The 21,348-nt window shown below is 45.9% G+C and overlaps 1 protein-coding gene across 2 annotated transcripts; it reads left to right on the forward strand.

Annotated features, from left to right (window-relative positions):
* Positions 1-1,131: 1,131 nt before the first annotated feature.
* GSTA4 (glutathione S-transferase alpha 4) lies at positions 1,132-20,784 on the forward strand. Of its 2 annotated transcripts, none has more exons than XM_070418415.1 (8): positions 1,132-1,202; positions 2,115-2,222; positions 9,905-9,956; positions 12,350-12,482; positions 13,583-13,724; positions 15,629-15,760; positions 18,790-18,928; positions 20,635-20,784. In XM_070418415.1, the coding sequence occupies exons 2-7, from the start codon at positions 2,133-2,135 to the stop codon at positions 18,910-18,912; spliced, it is 672 nt and encodes a 223-aa protein (XP_070274516.1). In that variant the 5' UTR covers positions 1,132-1,202; positions 2,115-2,132; the 3' UTR covers positions 18,913-18,928; positions 20,635-20,784. The 2 variants fall into 2 exon arrangements, with proteins under 2 accessions (XP_070274516.1, XP_070274517.1); XM_070418416.1 differs by lacking the exon at positions 1,132-1,202 and adding an exon at positions 1,697-1,720.
* The last annotated feature ends 564 nt before the right edge of the window (positions 20,785-21,348 follow it).

Raw genomic sequence — 21,348 nt, forward strand, 5'->3', positions numbered from 1 at the left:
TCCCTCACCAGGCTTATGGAGCTAGGAACCAAGGCATCCTTCATTCAGTAAATATTCCTACTCTGTGTTCAGCATTATTCTAGGAGCAAGATATACTAGTACAAAAGTATGTTGTTAAAAATGTGAAAATTCCTAACCTCATGGAATTCTATCAAATCTAGAGGCAACAAAATAAAAAATATATATTAGATGACAATAAATATGATGAAAAATAGGCAAGGGAAGTGGAAAAGGAAATGTGTTTTTGTATGTTGGGGGCGCGGGGGTGTCATTTTAAATTTTTTTCTTTCTCCCTTCCCCAACTCATCTCCTTCACCTTACACCTCCTTAATATCTCTCTCACCTTTCCTTACCTACCTTCTTCAAACTCAGGGTGCTACTTGAATTCACACATTTCTGGGTGAAAATAATAATCTAAAACGTCTAGTCAAACAAAAAAACAGGTAACTTTAAATTTCGCACACATATAATGGATGAATTGTTGCAAATTAGAAAAGGAAGGCAGACTGCCACGTGCAGCGCCTCATTTGGATGTGTCTGGAGTCTTGGAAGCTTGACTACCCTACGTTCTCCTACAAATGGACCTTGAGAGCTTGTTTGGAGGTTCTAGCAGGGGAGCGCAGCTACTCGTATACCCTTGACCGAAGACCGGTCCTCTCCTCGGGGGGGAAGGTCGTCCTCTTCGACCGAGCGCGCAGCTTCGGGAGGGACGCACATGGATCGGTGAGGGAGGAGGGGGACACCCGCCTAGCCAGCCAGATCAGCCGAATCAACCCTGGCGATCAATGGGGTGACAGATGTCGCAGCCAGATCGCCCTCACATCCGAAAGCCACTGCTGCGCACGGGCTATATAAACCTGGCCAGAATTTTGGCTTTACACATAGGACGAGAATTTTGCCCTACCGGAGCTCTAATAAGAATTATTCATTAAAGTTCAAATCTAAATAACACTGTAAATCACATTTAATCTCTCAAAATGCTAAAATTAATGTTAAAACTGGCTTGAATTCGACCTGTTTTGTATTATCCAGAATGCCTTGCAGATGGGTGGGAGCATGCTAAACATTGCCTTTTCGATTGGTGAAATCTTCCCGGAGCCTCGCCCACCGGTAGCGCCTCCCCCCAGCCAGCTGGTCCCGCCCCGCTGCTGGCTGCGCGCAGTGCGCTTTGTGCTACTCCGGGTGCTGGTAGCGGGCTCCAGGTCTGTGTCCCTCCTGTCGCCCCCACCCGTCTTTTTCCTTCTTTTTGTTTATCCTTCTCTCTGTTCTCTCGGCTCCGAACTCGATTATTCCACCATCCATCCCTCGATCCCCCAACCCTTCTCTTGTCTCCCTCCCCCCTCTTGTCCTTCCCGCCCCGCCTTCGCCTTGGTAGATGTGGGCCCCCTGACTGCAGTTGGGGTCACCCTTGGCTCAGTGTGCGTATTTTTATTAACTAGCTCTGGGGAGTCTGGATCCACTGACGAAAGAAACTGGGCTCGGATCCTCCCCGGGCGGGGCGAGGTGGCCGCTGTGGCCCAGCCTGGGCCGAGCGGGCACGCGGGGTACCCGAGTCCAGCCTGGGTGGCCTGGCCGCACTCAATGGGGCCAAGGCTCACCTCCCAGCGGGGGCGGGGGAGGTGCTGGACCCGGGGCAGCTACCGCAGGCGTGACGATGGACGCACATGTTGCAATGCTCGGCCTGTCCACCTTCCAGTTTCTGTGATAATCAAATATGATGGTGCGTGTGAAAGTACGACTTCTTTGCAGAGGTGCCAGTGGGTGTAGAATTCTCGGCGACCCTCCGTGTCTGGCCTCTGCGGGCCGAATTTGGGAAATCTTAAGATTTCCAAGCTCAAAGTATAAGATGATTTGAATGTGTGAAATACGGTGTTAGCACAGATGTCTTGACTACCAACGGCCCCATCTTCCCAAGATCCAAAGAAATCATAGAAACAATATGAGAGCCGAGGTATTTTGTTTTAAGGTTTTAAAATGGTGGAAGGTTTTAATGAGTGAGGGGAAAGGGAAACGCAGTAAAAATAAGCCAGTTTCCTGTGCCCCGGTCGTGAATACTCATTGAGCCCCCAGCACTGGGTTGAGGACACGAATGAGATGCTGCGTGTGTTTTTCAGAAAGCCTGAAAGACCGCCATGGCGGAGAAGAAGCCCAAGCTTCACTACCCCAACGGGAGAGGCCGGATGGAAACCGTGCGATGGGTTTTGGCTGCCGCTGGAGTCGAGGTACCTTCTATGCTGTTTCTTCACAGATTTGTCTTACACCTTTGAGACTTTAGAGGAGAACGTACACGGGGGAGCCCTGAGGTAGTCCTGTCCCTCAGAGGATTCCTTCCTTTCCATCTTTTTCCCCCTGTATAAATGGTATGTAGTGGATGGGTTTCTATTTTGCTTTTACTTAATCATTGGCTTCTGATCTACCACCAATAAATATTTATTAGTAAGGAGAAAAGGAATGAACCTGACATTTGCCAACGACTCCCAGATTTCTGTTAATTATATGAGGTCCCGGGAAATTTCTTGTCTGCACAGTGTTTTTGTTCTGTTCTTTTAGCTTCTTACAGGAATTTTCAGGTAGGAACAAAGGCAGAGAGGACATTGCCATGAATTCTATGTACCGTTCACCCAGCCTCAAGAATCGGTTAACTTTATTTGGTGATTATCAAAGGGAAAAGGGGGTTAGGGGGTGGTACAATAAAGTAAAGGGGGAAATAAATGGTGACGGAAGGAGACTTGACTTTGGGTGGTGAGCACACAATATAATATGCAGATGATGTATTATACAGTTGTACACCTGAAACCTATATAATTTTATCAACCAATGTCACCCCAATAAATCCAATAAAAATTTTTTTTAAAATCATCAACTTTATGCTAATCTTGTTTTATCTACCTCCTCCCCTCCCTTGTTTTTTGGGAGTATTTTAAAGCAAAATCTAAGCATCGTGTCACATCATCAGTTTTTACCTCTAAAAGAGGAGGATTTTAAAACATGACCACAATACCATTATTACACCTTACAAAACTAACAATTCTTTATTATTATCTAGTACTCAGCCTCATTGTCTCAAACTGGTCTTTTTTTTTTTATAGTTAGTTTATTCCAGTCTGGATCTTAATCAGGCCCACACGTGCATTTGGTTCTATTTCCTTCAGTATTTTAAAAAATCTTTAGCAGTTTCCTTTGCATTTCAAAAAATAAACTAGTTGGGAGAAATTTTAGATTTATAGCAGGTATAAAGATAGTGCTGAGCATTCCTTTATAACCATCACTCAGGTTCCCTTACTGATAACATCTTACATAACCACGACACAACTAAGAAACCAACACTGATGCATGACTAAACTACAGACTACTTGAATTTAGTTCGTGTTTCCACTAATGTCCTTTCTACTGTTCCAGGATCCAGCATTGTATTGAGTCCTATGTTTTCTTAGTCTCCATCCACCTGTGACAGTGTCTCCGTCTTTCCTTTATTTCATGACCTTGACAGTTTTGAAAAGAATTGGTCCGGTTTTTTGGAAAATCCTCCAGTTTGATACCCAAACCGGATGTCTGATATTTTTCTCATGATTAGACTGGGGTTCAGGGGAAGAAGTGCCCTTTCCATTGCATCACATTAGGGATTACATGATATTAACATGATTTCTCACTGGTGCTGTTAGCCTTGGCTACTTGGTGAAGGAGGTTCTGCCAGCTTCCTTGTAAAATGACCATTTCCCCTCTTTTCTTTAGAAGTGCATCATTTTTAGCCCACACTCAAAAGGGTGGGAATTAAGTTCCTCTTCCTGGGAGTATCTCCATTTAGAATTCTTATGTAAGGGAGTTTGTCTTTTCCCTCCACTTAATTATTTATTCAGTCATTTGTTAATATCAGCATGAACTTAAGCATATTTATTTTTTCACTTTGGGTTATAATCCAGTAATATTTTACTTTGTTGCACAAATTGTCCCATTTTTGGCCATTGGGACTTGTGTCCTTTCCACATAGCCCCACTCCCTTTTCTTTTTTCCTCCCCCTTCATCAGTTTCTTACTTTCTGACAACAAGATGCTCCAGGCTCTTATATTTTCCTAGCCCTGGCCCTAGAACCAGGTTTTTCTCCAAGGAGCTCTGGTCCCTTTTATTTGAAAACTAGAGGCCCAGTGCATGAAATTCATGCACTGGTAGGGCCCCTAGCGGCTGCCGGCCAGAGTCTCCCTCCCTCCCCCAACCCCCCTGCTGCCTGCCACTGCTGGCTGGGACGGGGCTGGCCAGGGGGAAGGGCCGAGGGCGGTTGGCCAGCCGGCCCCGCCCCCTGGTCGAACTCCTGGTCGAACTCCTGGTCAAGGGGACACTTTGCATATTAGGCTTTTATTATATAGGATGGTATTAACAGCCAAGATCTGGTTGCTAAGTATCTTCATTTGTTTCATGCCATTTATTTGTGGAAGAACTGCCCTGTAAAATCGCCCCCATTCTGCATTTAGCTGACTTACCCTCATTGAAACATGTTCCTCTTATTTTTTGTATTTCCTGCAAATGGCTAGTTGGATCCAGAGCTGTGATCAAATCCAGGCTCCTTTTTTTCTTTCCATATTTATGTGTGTGTGTTTCCCCCTGCCAGACTCCAACAGAAGGATACTGTGGACATATTTCTGTTGTATGCCACCAGGGAGCATGATTTCTGACTGTCTCCTTTCAACCATGCAGAGCTTGATCAGTGTGTTCCAGTGGCGTCAGCCTGATCCACACGTTATCAAGTTCCCCCCTTACCCACTCAGATAGTGGTTTTAGCAGCTGTTGACCTTCACCATTGCTGGGGATTACAAAATGACGATTTTTCTATTTCGTTTCATCTGAATTTATTAACATGGTTGTCTTATAAAGAGAATTTTCTCACTCGTTAATGATTTAGTTACTTCCGAGTGCAGCTCATACAGGAAAGGCAAGATAAATGCTTGATTCGTTCTCCATCAATTTTCAGAATAATGAACTGTTACCCTGGCAACCTCCAAAGATGACAAATAAAGGTCCTTGAGTTTGGGGTTTTGCCTTCTTTGTACACCATTATAACTCTCACACTGTGTCTTACAGTTTTCTAAATTAGTTGATATTAGTTTTATATACAACTAGTAGCCCAGTGCATGAAATTCTTACACATTAAAAGGGAATTAATTGCCCTAACTGGTTTGGCTCAGTGGATAGAGCGTCAGCCTGCAGACTGAAGGGTCCCGGGTTCGATTCCAGTCAAGGGCATGTACCTTGGTTGCGGGCACATCCCCAGTGGGGAGTGTGCAGGAGGCAGCTGATCGATGTTTCTCTCTCATCGATGTTTCTAACTATCCCTCTCCCTTCCTCTCTGTAAAAAATCAATAAAATATATTTTTTAAAAAGGGAATTAATTAGCAGAGATATTTTAATATTGCTATTTGTGCTTTCTCTATAATAGAAGTGAGAGAGATGAAAGGAAATTAGTAAAATGTATATGTAAATAATATATGAATTTATTAATAAATAAACAGTAACAAAAGGAGCTGATTCCGTGAGGAAAGGGGCTCCCTCCTCCCTCCTGTCAGGGGGGTGCAGGAGAATGGGGTTCCTGGCTGGCAGGCCACTGACAGGAAGCTATCCAACAGCAGATTCTGTGAGGAATGGGGCTCCCTCCTTTCTACTGTCAGGGTCTGGTTTGAAGATCGGCCATGCCCTCTGTTGGGCCAGACCCAGAGTTCTACCACACCGTGGCCTCCACCTCAGCAACCCAGGACTGACTGCTGCTGGGTTTTCCTGGTGCTCTGAGGGTGGGTTCTTCCCTCAGGCCACACGGGAAACAGCTGGGGAGGGCTCCGCTCTTGGCAAAATGACCCAGGATTCAGTGGGTCCACGCTCCGAGGGTGGGTTCCTGCCTCAAACCCCGCCTTCACTGGAAACAGCTCCAGGAAACAGCTCAGGGGAGGGCGCAGCCATTGCCACGACAACCCCTGCAGGACTGACTTCCTTCTGCTTGGTCAAGGTGATTCAGGTTGTGATGAACACCACCCATGGTTTTTATATAAGTAGATGCTGGTTTCTGACTTCTTTTGAGAAACTGGAAGATTTAATGACACTGGGCCCTCATTTGCACAGGCAGCATTGCTGAGCCTGAGCAAGGACTGCCACTGCAGCTGGGCCCTTGAAGCACAGTCCCCCTCAGTCCCTGTTGTCTCAGGATGAATTTTCTAATTGTGTTAAGAGGGAGAGTGAACAAATTCTTGGTCCCATCACCTGAAGCTGGTCTGTTTATGTCATCTGTCTAACCCTGTATGCTTCTGAATTTACAATTCTGGTTTATGTAATAAGTTTTGAGATTGATGTCTACTAGTATATGTGTATGTAGTATAATCCTTCATCACATCCTCTCTCTTCCTAATCTTCATTGTACCTTGCCCCTCCTGTTCTCCTATGAGTCAGGATTCTTGGTTTCATTGATGGAGACCCAACCCTCAATGAATTCAACAAAACAAGAACACAGGTCACGTGACCTACCTATCCTAGACCAATGGCAGTGGGCAGGTAGATGGGACGGAATAATTAGCCCAGCGTGGCTCTTAGGCTCGCCCCTCTGACCAGGGTGGAAGGAGCTTGATTGGCCTCCCTCACTGGGGCTGACCACATGGCTTACAGCAGCAATTCCCAAAAGGTGATATTTGGGAGAGCTCCCTCCATGTCTTTGCCAAAGGACATTTTTAGCTAAGTTTGTGGTCATACAGATCAAAACAATCGGGAGGGATGGGCTGGCAGCCAGTGGATGAGTTTGTGAGTCCCAGTGTCACAGTATCCGGCTGAGTCCGCTGGGTACAGCGCACACATCGGAGTAAACAGGTAGCAACCTGCTGAAAGGCAGCAGGTCCTCACTCAGGAGTCAGCACCCTCCATCTCAGTCACTGGTCCAAGTCCTTGGGTGTTGCTCTGTGCTGGATGTTGCTTCTCCACTGCCAGGGCTCCACTTGCCTGAAGACTCCCGCCCCCAGCCCAGATTCCAGCCAGATCCCCTTGTTCAGAGGGGAATCAACACACATAAAAGAGAAGACTTAAGGGCTACGAGCTCCTAATGCAGGACTTGTGATAATTCACTTGAAGAACTGAGAGAGTGTGGAACAGTGAGTGCTGTGGTGGGGGAAGGGCAGTTCTCTGACGTTCGGGAGCAGAGACAACTGACTGTAGATGGAAACCCAGCCCCCGGCAGTAATTGGACTAGAGTTGCCCAGGTCCTTCCAAGCTCGACCTGATTTTTTCCTTCCCTCTCTGTCCCACCCTCTCATCTCCCCTCCAGTGCCATTTCCTTCTTACTGGCTGGTAGTTGTACAGAGCTTGACGTGAGCCAGTTCCTCTAGGCCAGTGGTCGGCAAACTCATTAGTCAGCAGAGCCAAATATCAACAGTACCACGACTGAAATTTCTTTTGAGAGCCAAATTTTTTAAACTTAAACTATATAGGTAGGTACATTGTTATTAACTTAATCAGGGTACTCCTAAGCTGGCCTTTGCTAAAAACGTCCTCAATCTGATTGAGGTATGTTTCAATCGCCACGAAGTTTCAATCGCACTGTATGTGCGTGCCTGCACGTGGTATTTTGTGGAAGAGCCACACTCAAGGGGCCAAAGAGCCGCATGTGGCTCGCGAGCCACGGTTTGCCAACCACTGCTCTAGTGAGAGTGCACACCGTACGTGTTCCAGAAATCCCAAACCAGGACCAGAACCACTGGGAAGGGCTTGTCTTTAAAATGCAAGATTCTGGAGCCAGTTCTCTCTCAGGAAGGACGTTGGTGTGGGGGAGAATATAACTACCGTGTCTTCCCGTCTTGGCCAAAACCTCAGATGCATGGCCTTCTAGCCAAGCGTCTGCGATTTCATATTGTTGGAGCCATCATTGTATCCCTAGGGCTTGCAGCTTCCTATTAGTTTGGGTGGCTGAACCAAGAAAGAAGGCATCTGCAGATTTCTACAGAAACTGTGATTCCATGGAAGATTTAGAGGAGACAAGGAAGGCTGGTTTCTTTCAGAGCAAAGTGATCTTGTAATGTAAGGAATTTCTTTGGGTTGAATTCCATGGAAGTTTGTCACTGACCTGTGTTCCTGAACTATGAAACATGAATATTTGAGCTAAGGAAGAGTTTCTCTTGATAAATAAACAATGAAATACTGTGGCGGGAGGGGGGGGGGCGGAAATAAAACTAAAATGTACGATTCTGGAGTCTCTAAGCTACTGAAGATGGGCCTGGGGTCGGACGCCCCCTCCCATATTTCCCATGTGTTCTAAATGGTCATGGTCATAAGTTCTGAGAGCAATCGTGTGGAGGGAGCACCCCCAGCACCATATCTGACCAGCCGGGCGTTTGGACAAATGCCCAGAACACTGCTGGCCTGAGCACCAGATAGAATGTCTGTCTGCAGGGGCACTGAGGCCCCTCTCCTCACACCACGGGGACCCTGGCGAATAGCAGAAGCTCCTCTACACCCCATGTCCCAGTTTTCCCCCAAGGTCAGCTGGTTGAGACAGAGGAGGGGGCGCTGCCGATTCTGTGCAGGTCAGTTCCCCCCGCCCTCGGCTGATCGGGAGCAGCACAGGGACACAGTGGGAGGAGGCCTCTTCCTGAAATGAAGTCGTGTTAAAACATTTTAGAATGTCAAGAGAAGAAGAACTTGTTTTCACTCTATTTCTCTCCACCCTGCCCCAAACTTTTTAATTCGAAAGCATTCAAACCTACAGAAAAACTGTAAGAGTACAATTAACACCTTTCAATTAAACTTGTTAGTAGTTTACCACATTTGCTTTCTCCCTCCCTCCCTCTCTGCTTCTGCTTCCTTCAGTCCTCTGAAAGTAAGTTGCAGACATCAGCACATATCTTCTTCCTGAGAATAAACTGTTCTAATAACTACAATATCATTGTCACAACTAAGTAAAGTAACGCTCACTTTGCAATATCTAATATACAATCCCTGCTGTCCCCCAAATGTCTATGTATCTCTTATATATTTGTGTAGCAGTTATAGCTGTCCCCTGTACCGCCCCATCCATGATCGCATCAAGAATCAGGCTTTGGGTTGTTAAGTCTCTTTTCATCTAGAACAGTACCTGCTTCCTTCCCACCCCCATGTTCTTGACTCTTTGAAAGAATCCAGGCCATTGATGTTGCAGAATTCCCACATTCTGGATGTGCTTGGTTTTCACCTCCGGGTTCAGTGTTTTGGGCAGTGTTTTCACAGCGCTATTGTAACCGTCTATAGCAGCAAGGACAGGACAGCTCAGAGTGTCCCCCAGTGGGCAGCTAAGTCTGACCAGTTGGTTGGTGAGATGGTGAGACCTCCGGATCTCTCCATTGCAAAGAAACGCTCTTCCTTTGTCATAATGAAGTAACGCGTGGGGAATAATTTGAGATTGTGTGAATAGTCTGTGCCCATGGCCCAGTAATTTCATTGTCGGTGGCAAATTAGCTTTTTCTAATTTTATTAATTAGCCATAATTATACGTTAACTAGCATAACTAGCACTAATTCTGCTATATATATAGCAGAACCCTCAATGAATTCTCCCCCCACCCCCTTTTTAGTATCATCATTCTGGACAGGGTGTTTTTTTTTAAGTGACATCACTGTTTTTGATGCTTGAGTTGTCCCAGATTTGGCCAGGAAATGACCCACAGGTAGGGTCCTGAGTGCCTTTGCCTTTGCCACAGCTCTTAGTCTGTGAGCACCTCTGTTCCCTGATGTGACAGAATCCGCCATTTCTCCCAGGAGCCCTGGACTCTTTAGCGCGCAGTGCAGTGATCTTTAGAAACCAAGGTGTGGGTACAGCATGTGCTCTTTCCCTGGGACTTGGCAGCAGTTTAACTTGGAGTTTGCAGTCCTGAACCTGTAGTGACATGTACCTTTTCTTTTTTACAATTTAGTTCGAGGAAGAATTTTTGGAAACGAAAGAACAGCTGCAGAAGCTGCAGGACGGTGAGTGAGGAGAGGAGATGACTCGATAATGCCGGTTTTTAAAAAGAGCTGACATTTATGTGAAAGGGCAAGACCCTGCAACACTAAACATTCAGGACAGTGTCCTAAACCAGAACAGCAAGAGGGAATAATGACTGAAACTTTAAGGAAATCACTTCTGATCCAGTGTTCTGTAAGAGCTGAAGGGAGAGAGCAGTTCTTTTTTTTTTTTTTTTTTTAAATATATTTTATTGATTTTTTACAGAGAGGAAGGGAGAGAGATAGAGAGTTAGAAACATCGATGAGAGAGAGACATCGATCAGCTGCCTCCTGCACATCTCCTACTGGGGATGTGCCCGCAACCCAGGTACATGCCCTTGACCGGAATCGAACCTGGGACCCTTCAGTCCGCAGGCCGACGCTCTATCCATTGAGCCAAACCGGTTTTGGTGAGAGAGCAGTTCTTCGTTCCATCCACATAGCCCTTCTCCAGCCCTCTCTCCTCCCCCTGCCCTCCTCCAAGTTCCTTTACCCCCTTCCTCCATCTTCATCAGCCCTTCCCTCCTCATCTTCCTTGTCCCGCCTCCTTCTCCTCCCCCAAATTCTCTGAGACATGGGGCCTGCATAAGGTATGCAGGTAAAAGTCCCCATTTATGCTGGGCTGCATTTCCAAAGTGAATACCAAACAAATCCTATATAATAAAAATAGGGAATATGCAAATTGACCATCACTCCGCCACAAAGATGGCGGCACCCACAGCGGACGCTGAGTTCCCATAACAGCCTTAACGAGCAATCAGCAGGGACCTGAGGCTGCCCCCCGCCATGGGGCTTGACAGGGGACCTCAGGCCATGCCCCCCACCCAGCGGGGCTTGACGGGGGACCTCAAGGCGTGCCCCCAGCCCCGGCCCAGGCTGGGAGACCTCAGGCTGTGCCCCCTGCCCCAGCACCAGGCCAGGGGACCTGAGGCTGCGCAAGCCCCCCCACCCTCCCCACCCCCCTGGCAGGGCTTGACAAGGGTGAGACCGGCTGGGTCTGGATCTAGCCCAATGGGGGGGGGGCGGGCTGGCCAGGTCTGGGTCTTGCATGATTTTGAGGTGCACGTGGGTGGGCAGGGACTTGACTCTGGGTCCTGTGGTGTGCCCCAGACTCTGACAGGAGGAAGATTTTCATATACATTTTACTAATTCTCTTTCATCTCTGACACTTCTATTATAGAGAAAGGGCAAATAGCAATATTAAAATGTTTCCTCTAATCTCCTTTCAATGTGCACAAATTTTGTGCACCAGGCCACTAGTGGAATCAATAAAAGGCCCGCATTAACTCCTGGTCAGCTCTACCCTCTCCATCCCCAGGCCCCCTAAGAAATACCCAGCCTCCCTCCCAACCTCAGGACCCCTTGCGTGGGACCAGCTGTACAGGCTGCAATGCCACCTGTCAGGCGACACTGCCTGGCACCCCGAGGCATGTGCTGAGTGCTCATGGCCTCTCCACCCCTACAGGCTCCCAGCCGTGGAGCCCCTGTACTTGCATCTCTCCCTGGGGTTTGAAAGTGTTTGATGCAGGTTTGTTGGAGAAAGTACTGGGTTACATTTTGACCGGTGACAGCTAACTTGGTAGTCCGTGGTCTATGGCTGTGAAAGAGACAAGCCCACGGATGGACCTGAGTGGCAGTTGGTGATTCAGGCGGCATGGTCAGGCTGCCGCAGGCAGTGCAGTCAGAAGAACATCCTGCAGGGATGGGAATGTTCTCTTCTGCGCTGGCCAGTGCAGGAGCCACTGGCCTCTGTTCCTACTGAGCACTGGTAATGTGTCTAGTGTAACTAAGGAGCCAAATTTTCATTAATTTAAACTAGACATGTGCAGCTACTAGCTACTGTTATCGGCCAGCTCAGCTCTGAAGAAATGTCTTCACTCCATTTCCAGCCCCTTGTCACTGGGGGGAGGTGTTTTCCCAGGGGTGAAAATGAAAGGGGCAAGTTTCGAACAAAGCTAGTTTTCAGGCTTCTTTTTCTTTTTAAATATTTGTACTGATTTCAGAAAGGAAGGGAGAGGGAAAGAGAGATAGAAACATCAATGATGAGAGAGAATCATCGGTCAGCTGCCTCCTGCACACCCCACACTGGGGATTGAGACTGCAACCCGGGCATATGCCCTACTGGGAATCGAACCGTGACCTCCTGGTTCATGGGTCGACGCTCAACCACTGAACCTCGCCGGCTGGGCCAGGCTTCTTTTGTGGCTAAATCTGATCCCCCGAATGAAGTTGAGGTTACCTATTTGTCATCAGGGGGTTTTATACCATTTCCTAAGGCTGTCTGGCCCCACTGTCCTTTTTCATTCCCCAAAGCACTTTCTTAAGGGTCAGGGGACAGGGAAGAGATCACCTCTAACTCTGGGCTCCCTTCTCAGGTAACCACCTGCTGTTCCAGCAAGTGCCAATGGTTGAAATTGACGGCATGAAGTTGGTGCAGACCCGGAGCATTCTCCACTACATCGCGGACAAGCACAATCTCTTCGGCAGGGACCTCAAGGAGAGAACCCTGTAATGTGGCCCCTCTTGAGTGTTGTCACGTGTCAGTTTACTGATGCCTTGGTTCAGTGGTCGGCAAACTGCGGCTCGCGAGCCACATGCGGCTCTTTGACCCCCTGAGTGTGGCTCTTCCACAAAATACTGACTTCTGCGCATGGGCCACGAAGTTTCAATCGCACTGTACATGCGCGCCCGCACGTGGTATTTTGTGGAAGAGCCACACTCAGGGGGCCAAAGAGCCGCATGTGGCTCGCGAGTCGCAGTCTGCCAACCACTGCCTTAGCTGATCTGCAGTCCTTGTAGCACCCTGTCTACACTATGTCTGGGGTCACTAGTGTGGATAGGGAATGAACGCCTGGAATGGTCATGAAGACCCGTTGGGAAATCAGTTCAGAGCATCCGAGTAAAATGATAGAAAGGAACTGAATTCAGATAGTGGAGCTGATATCGGGAATGTGGTGGTTGCAAGTTTCAACATCTTTAAATACTTGGATAATACTTTTTATTTTTCTTGCAAACCTATTACCATTGAGTGTTAGGAATAGGAAGCTGCTGTGACGACACCTGAGGCCTGGGACACTGTGCCTTGAATTAGAATTTGAATTCAGAGCCTGGTCCTTGTACCTCCCGGATGCATGGCCCCAGGCAGTGGTTAAGCTGGAGTCCTGATGAGTGTCCTGTGCAGTGGGGTAATGACAGCACATTCCTCGTAATGTCAGGGGATTCAGTGAACTCACAGCTGCAGAGTGTTTAGCACCATGCCTGATGCATACCAAGCATTCCAGAAATGGTATCCACTCTTTTTTTTTTTTTTTTTTTTATAAATGTGGCGTTCCACTCACACTGCGCATGTGTTTGGAGTGAGAGTGAAGGAGTAGGGACTGGGGAGAGAGGGCCATCATGGCTATTGTGCCGTCTGATTTGTACAGATCTTCCTGACTTTTCTGAATTATAACTAGAATTGTTTGCATCTTTCCTCATAAGAGGCAGGTGTAGATACATGTTCTTGGTACTCCAGAGCCTTATGGGGAAAAAGCACTCTGAATTCTTAGTTGTGGAAGCCGGTGAGTTCTAAGAAGGGGAAACTTAGAAACCTGCCTTTTCGTTTTAAGGATTGACATGTATGTGGAGGGGACGCTGGATCTGCTGGAGCTGATTATCATGCACCCTTTCCTGAAACCAGATGATCAGCAGAAGGAAGTGGTTAGCATGGCCCAGAAGGCTATTCTTCGGTACTTCCCTGTGTTTGAAAAGGTAGGTGGCGGAGAAGCCTATGAAAAGAGCATAACCAGACCCCCAGCGAGCTGCCACCAATGCCCCTTCCTGCTCAGGACAGTGTGAGGCTGAGCCCCGTTGGACTAAGCCGGTTGGACCCCTGAGAGCTGACAGTAACCCTGAGCACAAAGCCAGGGTGGCGTGGAGCTTTCAGACCCGCTGGGACCACATTATTCAGAAGTCTGGGGAAATCTAGGCTCACCACATGGTGTGTCATCGTTCCTTACGTTCACCCGGTGCCCACCCTGTGTAAGATACAGACAAGCAGAAACTCCCTAATCTCTTCCCTCTTTCATGCCATAGACGTTTGCCGAACGGTGTTGTATCAGATATCCTACTTAACAGTTTGATGTGAAGAGAAGAACCACTGCATTTATTTCCATTTGCTCTTTTTTCTGTCTTGTAATTTACCTGGTCTTACTGCTTTTCTGAACTTCAAACTCCTTTTTCTCAGCTGAGAGGAATTGTGTTTGAATGTTTCAAGTAAAAAAACACACAAAAGAAGACAATGTAAAAATATGGACTTGGCAAACGTCCTCTGGCCATCTTCATGGAATTAGATCTGAGAAGCGGAGGTATTTCCTGGGTGTTTCTGCCACTTGCTTTCATGCTCTCTTGCCCACGGGCACTTCGTGAATGTAAAATATGCTAATGCAGAAATGTGGAGTGACATGGGAGGAGCAGGTGCCTTGGGGAAAGGCTGTTGCTGGTTCTTATGTCCCTGTGGCCGATAATGTCAGGGCTCCTCACAACACATGAGCTAAAAATGGTTACCCCTCTTTTATACATAATGAAGCAGAATCACTGAGATGGAGTGAGGTGCCTGAGGAGGAGAGCTGGGAATGAGACTCAGCCCTCGGACTGCAAATGCCGCATTCATTGTGCTCCCCCACTCTGGCTGCACTGGCTGTTTGATTTGGAATCATGTGCAGGGTCCCTGTCAGTCATACACACCACACACACATCCTCACGCTCGTGAGAATCTGAGAGTTCTCTGCCAACGGGATCTTCCCTCTTCTACCGCGGTTCCTATGACTCTGCACCTATATGGTAATCTCAGATGGGAGCAAGATCAACTCTCACACTTTTCATTTTTTTCTGGCTTTGAAGCTTTGCAAGGAAGCCTGCTTTTTTATAGTGACATCCAGTTGATCACAATGAGTGCTGATGTTTGTACAAACCACTGGCAAACAAGATCAGACTCCTTGGCGAGGATCTATAGCTCATTTCTTACAGCGCTCCCCACCTTCCCCAGCCTCCTGAATACATGAGGGCTACATAATTTCTGTAGATATATTTATGTAATCAATGTATTCTTTGAAAGCATAAATCCAGAATTAATATGCCCTTTTCCTTTACAGTGTTTCATTCTGATATAAAGCTGATATTTCACGGTGCTGTAATTTCTATACCTTTTGTCCACGCACATCCTATCTAATAATAGACAAAGATTCAAATTGACCGTACCTTCGCTATGCCCACCATTGGCTAATCAGAGTGATATGCAAATTAACTGCCAACAAAGATGGCGGTTAATTTGCATACATAGGCGCGAAGCGGCAGAGCAAAGACTGAAGGCGGCTCCAGCTGGAGCAGTGAGGGCTTGAAGGCGGCTCCAGCCGGAGCGAAGGCCTGGGTCCCGGGTGCTGGAGGAAAACCAGTGCTGGCAGCCAGGGGAAGGGAAGGCCTATTGCACGAATCTTTTCATGCAACAGGCCTCTAGTTCTGATATAAGGAGCTTCCTCTTAATTGATGTTATTAATAAAGAGACAAAAGGATAAGGCCAGAGTGTCACCCCTTCTCAGATATGGTGCTGGTTCGAAAGTTTCATCAGCCTCTCTGTGTAGAGTTCTGTGACCAATGCAGAACACTTACTCCTGCAGGTCCTGAGGGAGCATGGACAAAGGTTCCTCGTGGGCAATCAGCTGAGCCTTGCAGACGTGGTTCTACTCCAGACCATTTTGGCTCTAGAGGAGAAAATCCCCAATATCCTGGCTTCATTTCCTCACCTCCAGGTAAACAAAAGCACATCTTAGAAGACTGGCCCAGAACTTTTAGGCCTGCCTTCGGTGTCTGTTGGTTGGTTGGCTGTGTGTGTGTGTGTGTGTGTGTGTGTGTGTGTAACTTTTTTAGAGTCTAGTTGGTAAAATGAAATGAAGGTACAGGCTTGAAATTGTTTTTCCACTCCCCAGAACTGAGGATGAAAGATCATTTATCTTAGTTTTGTTCCATAACTACACTCTTGGGACGATTCCTAGAGTTAGCCAATAGGGACTTGCCATAGAGGTCATCGCACAGACAGGGTGCTCCTCGGCTGTTCTTGCTCAACGTACTGACAGGGAGGGCATGAGCATCAGCATCAAAAACAGTCTCCTCACCAGGGCATGGCCCCCTGTCTCAGAAGTCATGTGTCAAACTGGAAATGCCCAGGCCTGGGTTCTGAGAGTGAATAAGAGGCACCCTGAACATCATCTCAGAGTTCCCACCATTCCCCTTCCCAGACTTTCCAAGGAAAGACCTGTGTGTGGTTCAGCTTATTGCTCCCTGTTATTCTGGCAGGATTGATGATAGAATTTTGAAGCAGAAAGGGGCTTTAAAAAAACGAACCTTTTCCAAAGCCTTCACTATACATGTGAAGAAATAGAGACCCAGAGTAAAGAAGTCAGCAGCCGAGATGGCCCAGCTAGTTGGTCCCTAGAGTTTTGCCTGGAACCTTAGCCAATATCTGCAAGTCCGATGGGTTTTCCTCTACCCTGGGGGTTGGCAAACTACAGCTCCCCACCACAGGCCAAATCAGGCCTGCCACCTGATTTCGTACAGCTTTTGCGCTAACAATGACTTTTGCATTTTTACATTGTTGGAAAAAGTGCCGAAAGAGTAATAATATTTCATGACACGTGAAATTACATGAAGCTCAAATTTCAGTGTCCATAGATAAGTTTTATTGGCACAAAGCCACACCCATTCATTTATGCATTACCTACGCTACTTCCGTGCGACCATGGCAGAGTAGTTCTGTGAGAGATAATGTATGGCCTGTAAAGCCTAAAATATTTATTAATTGGTCCTTTATGGAAAGATTGTCAACGCTGATATAGACCACATTGACACATCTTTGACCAAGTTGTCAAAGGCCAGGGAAGACATACACTTCATCTCCAAAGAGTAACACACATACTTTTAAAAAATCATTTTTCCACCCAGCAGGTGTGGCTCAGTGGTTGAGCATCGACCTATGAACCAGGCAGTCACGGTTCAACTCCCAGTCAGGGCACTTGCCTAGGATGCACAGTAGGGGGCATGCAGGAGGCAGCTGATCAATGATTCTCCCTCATCATTGATGTTTCTATCTCTCTCTCCCTCTCCCTTCCTCTCTGAAATCAATACAAACATATTTAAAAAGTAATAATTCCAAATCCAGTAGGTATCATTCTGATATACTAATCAGGACAACAACCACCAGTTTAATGCATACATCCAGAAAATAAGAATAAAAATATTCAGCAAGGCAAATAGCCATTCTGTAGTTTAACCATATGTGCATTTCTTCTTGAAGGCACAGAGACGAACATTGTTTAATTTGACTTGAATACCAATAGGTCCTTGAAGTAGCCTAGGGACCTACTGGTGTTTCCCATCCATAATGCTAGTGACATGTGATTAAGCCCCGAGCACTTTTGTGTAAATACAGTTTTAATCCCTGATCAGATCAAGCATCCATATTAAAGGACTTCAGAATCTAACACCAGATCTGAGTTTAACTGAAGGATCATTCCTACATTAATTAAAGAGTTTAAAAAAGTCAAGAGTCACTACAGTTTTATTACACATAATAAGTATTAACCCCACATAAATCTTTAAATGATAAATCCTAGGGAACAAGCTTTTCAATATTGGTATAATATTCAAAATTAGGTAGTACAAACATTTCAAATAAGTAATAAAAAGAATATTGTCATATTTACACAGCATTGACATGATTAGAGTAGTTTTTGTTAATATTAGTAACATGTATGCTTATGTGTGTGCATACTTAATGAAGGCCGTGCTTTGTTTATAATCAACATTTAATAAATACTAGCTTTTAAAGTAAATGACCTCTCTACTTTGAAAGATTTTATTAGAATAATTATATATAATGGATATACACTTCTTCATATAGTTAAAAATTTTTACTGGATCAAATAGACTTTTTAAACAAAAATGTTTTTATTAATTTCAGAGAGAGAAAGGGAGAGGGAGAAAGATAGAAACATTAGTGATGAGAGAGAATCATCAGTAGGCTGCCTCCTACACTCCCTCTACTGGGGATCGAGCCCACAACCCTGCCCCAAGGGGGAATCGAGCAGTGACCTCCTGGTTCACAGGTCAAAGCTCAACCACTGAGCCACACAGGCCAGGCTCAAATAGACTTTTTTCTCAGTTACTGAGAGTTGGTAAGATTTAACTCTATGAATGAAAAATATGATTTATTTCTTCCATTCTAGTTTACATAAATATCTGGTATCTGAGCCCTAGGCTATAAAAGATACAACTGGCCATCTCTCACACATAGCCTGAGAGAGGATTCATTTGCTATTAGAAGTGAAAAAGTCCAAGAAAGCTGAATCTTAAAATCTAAATTGTACCATCTGATGACTTTTTAAAAACACTTTTATTTAAATGACTCACGCATTTTCTCTGGGCAGATCAATATTTTTAAGGTACTTCCCAAGTCTTTTTTCTTTTCCCTTTCTCTTTCTCTGTTTAAGCAAGCATCATAATCCTATTCTAAGTATCTTTTTAATATTGCTACCTCTGAAAAAAATTCACATTTTGGTGTGAACCGTGAGATTTGCATAAAGCCTGTTCCAGATACCAGCCCCTGTTGGCAGAGAGTATATATAATCGTACCAGGAGATCAGACCCTAAACAGATGTTGGGTTACAGTTCTGGTTGGATCCCTGTAGTAAATCCTTTCTGAACAAACTTTGATAGATGGCCATTTTGAACAACGATATTTTCATAGTGGTCAACCTTGAACTTCTGTGTTTTCCATTTTCAGGAGTACTCCGTGAAAGTAAGTAATGTCCCCACAATAAGGAAATTCCTTGAACCTGGCAGCAAGAAGAAGCCACCTCCTGATGAGATCTACGTGAGAACCGTCTACAACGTCTTTATGCCATAAATCAACACCGATGTTTGTGAGTGAGAACTGGCCCCTAGAGATCACTGTGTCCACACTAGTATCTTAGTTGATGTCAGGCTGCCTGATCCCCGCTCTGTCGTGGTGCTCTGTATAATTGTTCCTAAGTTGGGTCTTTCATGTCATTGAGATCTCTTGTAGAAACACGGACATGTTTGTGTCCAGTGGATAATTATTATGGGTCCTTTTTCTGAAAACCTTTGTGGAGAGGCTGACACTTATGTTAGATTTGATCTGAACTCATTTCCTGATAACAGGGTTGGGCAGGAGCTCAAGTTCTTCCCGGAGCTTCTTTTCACCTCTCCTTACCCCATTCTAAACCCCGTCTGGTCTCTTCCCAATTTTTAGTGTTTAATAACAACAGAATATCTAGTGAGTACCTCTCTCTGAGCTATTATAAATCCATAGTAGTGATGAGTGCAGTTGATATTAGCCAAAATAAAGAATTTACAAATCATTGTCCTGTTGCTAGAATTTTTAAATTAGATTATTTGGAATCTACAATTACATGCTTCAAAAAGGTATAAAAGGCCATACAGTTGGAAGTATTCTTTTCAGCCTTGCCCCCAGCTACCTGGTTCTCCCCACAAGCAAACATAGTTATCATTTATATATCTTTCCAGTTATATTTTATGTCTGTGTTAGAAAACATAAATGGATGTCACATTTGTCTTATTACTCAAATGTTCATTTGTAGGCTTGAACTCTTTTGCATTTCAGACTAACAGGATAGTTTATTCATGCTGCTTTAAACATGTGTTGATTTTATATTAATTGAGCACCTATTATGTGCCAAGCAGGGTTCCAGGAGGCAGAACCCTAGAACAGAGCCCCTGCTCTAGGAAGATGTACCACACAGTGGGGGAGATCAATGTGTAAACAGCAGAAGTAATTTGGGAAAAGGCAGAAATTCTGGTTCTGGACTATCTAATACTCAGAAATTTAAAAACTAAGGAAAAGTACATTTTTTATGAGGGTTTATAGCGGGGACACATTCATCCCTTACTGCAGGAGGGGTTTTTGCTCGGATTAAAAAAAAATATATATAGCCATGAGGTGATCATTAATGCCTATCACACTCATAGCAAGGGCCTTGGTGTTTTATTGGAGGAAAATCAAGTGTAGACACCAGGTAGTTGTTTGTGTTCGCGCTTTCACAGTATGAGCACTCTGTTGCCACACTAATATTTAGAATTTCTGGATGAGCAAGGGCTTGGTGACACGTGTAGCATTGGACCAGGCCCCAGGAGCAGTGGTGGCCAGTCTACTGCTCCTGAGGGAGACACCCAGGCTCCGGCCGGGATCGTGAGAGCAAGAGCCAAGGAAAAGAAGAAAGCGAGGGAGTGTGTAGGGAAAAGACTCACCCTTCCAAAAGGCCCGACCAAACACAGGTCTGACCTCTGCCTCTGGGAGGTGACCTCTAAGCCCCTGGAATGTCATGCCTGATAGGAGTGTCTTTGTTTGCCTGGCGGCCTTACGCCAGCCAGATAGTAACTAACTGTGATTTGAGCCACAGCAATAATGCCATGTAGGGTGGGGGCTTTGGGTCTTGTGGTGTCAGCTCAACTATGGAGGAGCTGGAGTCAGATCAACCACATGGGCAGTCCATTATGCCCATGTGATGGAGCCCCAATAAAAATTCGGGACTCAAAACTTGGGTGGGCTTCCTGGTTGACAATACTGCATGTCCCACATGGTTGCCAGGAGGAGTTCATGTGTCCACGGCTCCACAGAGAGGACGTCTGGAAGCTCAAGTTTGGACCCCCCTGGACCCCGTCCCGTGCGTCTCTTCCCCTGGCTGGTTTCCGTCTGTATCCTCTCTCTGTAATAAACCATAGCGTGAGTATAACAGCTTTCCGTGAGTTCTGTGAGTTCTTTGAGCGGCTTGACGAACCTCAGGGTGTTTTTTGGGGCACCCCCTTGAACTTGCAGTTGGTGTCAGAGTGAGGGTGGGCTTTTGGCCTGCTCCTTCTAACAACCTCTTCCGGGAAGAGAAACTTTTACACTCATTTGAAGACTAATTTACACCATGGAACCAGACATGGACACCATAGCACCCAGAGGTCTGTATTATGGAATTGTGTAGGATGGCAGCAAACTTGGACTGTTATATACCATTTCGATGTGATTTTACTCTCCAGTGCCACTGCCTGACAATATAAATCAAGGGTTTGCTGTATAGACCTTAGGCCATTTTGTAAACATTGCTCTTTAGATTTTAATTCTCGTAGCCACCAGGGGGCCCTCAATGCCGGCTCTCTGAGGAAACAGCCAGGAGGAAGTTTGGCTTCTGCACTGAAGTAGAGGATTACAGAAAGTAAACACAGGAGGCCCAGCTGTTTCCGATGAGGACAGAGCCCCATGTCTTTCCTGCTCATGGTTACATGACCTTAAATTGTGCAATTCGGTTGCCATATT

Source organism: Myotis yumanensis, unplaced genomic scaffold (genome assembly GCF_028538775.1).
Source record: "Myotis yumanensis isolate MYYU_CA2020_CCGP unplaced genomic scaffold, mMyoYum1.0.hap1 SCAF_6, whole genome shotgun sequence".
Lineage (NCBI taxonomy): Eukaryota > Metazoa > Chordata > Mammalia > Chiroptera > Vespertilionidae > Myotis > Myotis yumanensis.